At 54.3% G+C, this 5,008-nt stretch overlaps 2 protein-coding genes across 2 annotated transcripts, besides 3 other annotated features; both read left to right on the top strand.

Moving 5' to 3' along the window:
* Positions 1–14: 14 nt before the first annotated feature.
* Positions 15–60: a microsatellite.
* Positions 61–84: 24 nt separating this feature from the next.
* Tco025E_06594 (putative flagellum transition zone component) lies at positions 85–2,541 on the top strand (the record flags this gene model as incomplete). The annotated part of the gene is made up of 1 exon (XM_029373469.1): positions 85–2,541. One exon carries the CDS (start codon positions 85–87, stop codon positions 2,539–2,541), a length of 2,457 nt encoding a protein of 818 aa, XP_029226448.1.
* Positions 2,542–3,605: 1,064 nt separating this feature from the next.
* Positions 3,606–4,763, top strand: Tco025E_06593 (glycerol dehydrogenase; the record flags this gene model as incomplete). The annotated part of the gene is made up of 1 exon (XM_029373468.1): positions 3,606–4,763. One exon carries the CDS (start codon positions 3,606–3,608, stop codon positions 4,761–4,763), a length of 1,158 nt encoding a protein of 385 aa, XP_029226447.1.
* A 38-nt stretch (positions 4,764–4,801) lies between these two features.
* Positions 4,802–4,836: a microsatellite.
* Positions 4,837–4,975: 139 nt separating this feature from the next.
* Positions 4,976–5,000: a microsatellite.
* Positions 5,001–5,008: the final 8 nt, after the last annotated feature.

The raw sequence follows: 5,008 nt of genomic DNA, 5'->3' as shown, positions 1-5,008 counted from the left end.
ACTTACTTCTCTCTACACACACACACACACACACACACACACACACACACACACACACACTTAACAATGATGCAGCGATTGTAGATGGATGTTGAGGATGGGGCCCTGCTGGGAAAACAGAGGACTGAAGTGGAAAAGTTGGAGAGGTCTGTCGATTCACCCGAGCCCTGCACAGTGAGAAACCCCGCGCCAACGGTTTCACATGAAGGTGAGGTGATTGATGCGGCGATGACGGCGTCTCTTGCGACCGGGCCGCTTTTCCTGAGCGGTCGAATCTGCGCCTCTTCAAAGGCAAAGCATACAACGACGAGCCGCGCCGATCCGCCCCAGCCACACGGTATGCACGTGGTTGACGCTTTCACCCCGTGCAACCGGCTTGGGACCGAGGGCGTGACACCCAAGCCCCGACGCACACGAACCGTGTCGGCGTCGACGAAGCCCCGAGAAGTGGGCGCACCGTACAAAGAGTCACACAGCAAGCGGTTTCGTGACCGTGTTATGGGCGCACGAGATGGTCTCTGTAATGATGATCGGGTGCTTCTTCTTGCACGCGAGAAGGGTGAATGCATGGCTGAGCTACGAGAAAAAAGTGTGCAGATCAAACGGCTTGAAGTGACCGTTCGTGCCCTGCGTGCGCAACTGGCACGAAGTACATCCAAGATTGGGGTCCCTCTTGCCGAGCACGAGAAATTTACCGATGATGCACGAGTGTCGCGTCTCGTGGATGAGAACAACGGTTTAGAAACGCGCTTGCGTGAGGCGAATGCCAAACTCTCGACGTGGAAGCGTGAAGCCCGCGTCGCCCACCTGCAGGAGTTGAAAATGGAGCTCGCAGTTTATAAGGCAGAGGTGACTCGCCTCTTATCCACGACGCAGGGCGGTCTGGAGAGGGAGTTGCGGAGGAGCTGCATCGAGTCTCGCCTTCGCGAGGCTGTTGACGCGGCCAAAGCAAAAGATGACGTCATTCAGGAACTAAGGAGAAAACTTTCCGAGAATGCTGCGGCAATGGGACGCTCCTTAGAGAGTGCCATGTTGAGCCAGAGTACTGTGGATCAGCTGCAGGAAGAAAACAGATCACTTTGCGAAGAGCTGCACGTGCTAAGGAAGGCGGCGGTTGAGCTAACGCACACAAGAGAAAAGTTGGAATGTGCCCGTGCGGAGCTCAAGGAGGCAAGGGAGAGGTTTCATGAGCTCAGGCGGCTTGTGGGAACAGTGGGTGGCCCTGCTGAGATCTTTACCGTCATCAAGGAGCGTGATGCTCTGCTGAATTTGTTGAAGGAGCAAAACGCGCGTGAGGAAGCTCAGAGACGGGAGTTTGCACGCCAACAGGCGGATGCAAGGCAGAGCGCGGAGAAATGTCTTCAAAAAGTCCTGCAGGAGGAGCGCGCCGTGGCTGGGGAAAAGGTGGCCCAACTTGGGCATAGCTGCATGATGTGGAAGGAGAGTTATGAACGCTTGGCACTCGGTGGTGCCACCGAGCGGGATCGCCTCGAAACAGCGATGCAGGCCGAAAAAGGAAGACAAGAAGAACGGCAGCGTGACTTGTGTTTGCTGCTGAGCAGAATTCCGTTGCATTCGAGCGAGCAGAGCCAACCAAGTGCGGCCCATATACCAGCTTCCTTGGAGCCACAGCCGGTCAAGGCGCTAACTGCGTCAGCGCGGTCCTCGTCCCAAACGGGCATGTCATCGACATCAACCCTCTCAAAATCGAATTCGCCGTCTTCGAGAACTAATCATGTTGGCAGTGATGACAAGAAAGGCAGAAACTCTCCTACAGGGGCGGTTCAGCAAGAGGGAAGTTGCCGTGGTAGCATCAACAGCAAGGCTGGACGAGGAGGAGCTTCGTCAAGCCAACAAGCGTGCCTTGAAGGTGAGGATTACAGTAACTCTAGTAGGCGCGCCAAGGCTCTTCAGGGGCCCTTCACTACCGCAGCCTCCGGCACCAGTGGAGGGGATGAAATCTCCACGATTTTGGAAAAAGGAAGTCCCCGTCTGCCAGAGGCAGAAGATGAAGTGGCAAACATAGAATCAAACGAACGTGGGAATGAGCAGGGGGTTCCCCTCACTCCATTGGAAGTTAGTGGCGCCGGTAAACCGACGTCAGTGCTCTCTTTAACGGGGAACAGATCTGCATTGTCAGACACCGCGTCAGTGCCTCTGGCTAGCGCCGACAGAAGCTCGGAGCCATCTCTTCCAATACATGTCCAGGTGCCGCCGCCGCCGCCGGCTGTTGTACCCGCGCCTCCGGCCGATAGCACTTCTTCTTCTTCTTCTGCTGCTGCTGACGGGGACACGGATTCGGAGCCGTCTCTTACTATACGTGTACAGAGGCCATCCACGCCACGCAGTGGCGAGCGCAGTTCTGGGAACCAGTATAGAGCGTCTCCTGTCTTTTTAGTTTCTGGCTTCTCTGACGTCGTCGGGGATGCTACTGCTGAAGAGGTTCGCCCGAAAAATCGCTATCAAGAGGAGGATGTGTGGGAAACGGTAAGCGCTGCTGAGGACGAGGAGTCTTTCACTGTGCACCATGTAGGATCATGAAATTAAAATCATCGAACTCCGATAAGGCAGACTATTTTGTAGTTTTATTGGCACCAGTTATTATAGATGATGCAGGAGCCTGATGTTATGTTCTTTGTCTCGTTTCTTCTTTTTTCTTTTCAAAGATAGAAGTTTGTCGAAGCAAATTGCGACCAGGTGGGGTCAAATGCCCGAGAGAGTGTCTTGCCGAACTTCCCCTGTGTTTGTTTACCTCTGACTTGATGCTTTTTGTTGTTTCCAAACATGCCGCGTCGGATGCAGCGGGGGCGAGGTTATTAGTATTGTTCCTCCCACTTTGACCCCACACTTTTACTCTCCACGTGGAAAGTTCCGGCGGTCGCGGTAACTCCTAAAGACCACGTCTTTGTGAGTTCATAACGCGAGCCAGGCAATTATAGAGCGTTCTTCATTTTGTCTCTGCATTGGGGCGGTTCCGTGTGCGGAGTATTGTCCGAGTTGGGGGACGTTGGGCGCGCGCCGCACCAAATTGTCATCCTCGTTCTGATACTTCTTGTTTCTGTGAGCAGCGAGACAAGGCCCCCATTGCAAGTACGCTTTTTTCTCTTTGCGCTCTTTTTTTTTTGCTTCCACAGGCTTTTTGTCTTCCACGTGACAAACCGAATTCCTCTTTGCCACGCTTTTTGCCAAGTTGTTCTGCGGAGTGTTATGTTCATTATTTCTTGCGCACACCTTCGGTAGTTTTGATGCGCACCAGTGAGTGTCTCTAGCGGTTTGCCTGCGCACAGATGCCACTTCCTTTTATGACTGTGACGCTCGCGACAATATTTTGTGGCTCTGCGAGGCGACGAAGAATCTGTCCCGTGGCCCCGGTTGGGATGATTTTTTTTTTTGGCGTTTAACGTCCCGCTTGTTAATAGTTTTTCTGCTTTCGGCCGTTGTGATGGCCGCCAAGGTGTGCGGGTGGTATCCGCATTTGTATCAGCGGCGCGTATGTTCATTCTTTGCAGCTTTGCTGTTGTCTATTCATTTCCCTTTTTGTTTTGTTTTTGTCCTCTTCTGCTTGCGCAGCCTACTTTTTGGATCGGTTTTTAAGCTAAGCCTAAATGTTGCGCTTCTCCGGGCGGCTTCTACTTGCCGCCACGTCCACGCTGTTTTCTCAGCAGGCAGTTGGCATTACAACCTCCATCTTTCCTGCCCGCTATGTTCAGGGGCCTGGTGCACTGAACTTGCTGGGTGAGGAGCTTGCGCGCCTCGGCAAGAAGGCCCTTGTGGTGCAGGACCCCCAGGTTGAAAAGTTGTACGGGAAAAAGTTGCAGAGCGTGTTGTCGGGAAAGGTGTCCGCGGTCATGGAGTTGTTGAAGGGAGCTGTCTGTGACGAAGAGATCAAGCGCATTTCCAGCCACAATGACGTGGACCTCGTCGTGGGAATTGGCGGAGGGTGCACGATGGACACGAGCAAAGCAGTTGGCTACGAACTGAAGGTTCCCACGGCAGTGGTTCCGACACTGGCGGCCTCGGATGCTGCTTGCAGCGCCCTTTCTGTGATCTATACAAAGGACCATGTTTTTGACCGCTACCTCTTTGTCCCGCATAATCCTAATTTGGTGCTTGTCGACAGCGAAATCATTGCGAAAGCGCCTGCGCGCTTTCTCGTGTCAGGAATGGGCGATGCGCTCGCGACTTGGTTTGAGGCGGAGTCCTGCTCTCTCGGCCACAAGCCCAACATGACAGGCCGTCTCGGCTCGGCCATGGGGCTGAGCCTTGCCCGTCTCTGTTACGAGACGCTGCTGGAGTATGGCGTGCTGGCCAAGCAGGCTTGCGAATGCGGGGTTACGTGCCCCGCTTTGGAGCGAGTGATCGAGGCCAACATCTTTCTCTCCGGCATTGGCTTTGAGAGTGCGGGACTCGGTGGGGCGCATGCCATCCACAACGGCCTCATGGTGATTCCCGAGGCGCACAAATGCTGGCACGGCGAGAGGGTCACCATTGGCCTCTTGGCCACCCTCCTGCTCACCAACAGGCCGCCGCAGGTGATTGACACGGTCTATGGGTTCTGCGAGAGCGTTGGGCTTCCGACGACACTTGCCGACATTGGGTGCGGCGATGTCAGTGACGAGGTGCTTTTGCAGGCGGCAACTGTGGCCTGCGCCCCAGAGGACACCATGCAGAATGAGACTGGGACCATAACGCCCACCGCTGTCTTTAACGCCATGAAGATTGCCGACTATATCGGCCGCTCCCGAGCACAGAAGAAGCATTAGGGTGAGACGATGGGAATGATTGTTTGCGTGGTCTACGGAAAAACAAAAAAAACAACAACAACAACAAAAGCAAGGAGAGAAGAAAATTGGCGCGGTACGAAAAGGAGAAGGCGCGATTGGCCAACGGGGTGCCGGAAAATCTGCACTCCTCTTCCGTTATATATATGACGCGACTTTATTGGGCACGAAAGGGAAATTATTTTATCGATTCTGGGGAGGGGAGGGGGGGGGGTGGGGATAGAGGA

Source organism: Trypanosoma conorhini (assembly GCF_003719485.1).
Source record: "Trypanosoma conorhini strain 025E chromosome Unknown Tco_14.4_contig_00453, whole genome shotgun sequence".
Classification (NCBI taxonomy): domain Eukaryota; phylum Euglenozoa; class Kinetoplastea; order Trypanosomatida; family Trypanosomatidae; genus Trypanosoma; species Trypanosoma conorhini.
Note: the sequence above shows the minus strand (reverse complement) of the source record. Positions and strands in the feature narration are given on the sequence as shown.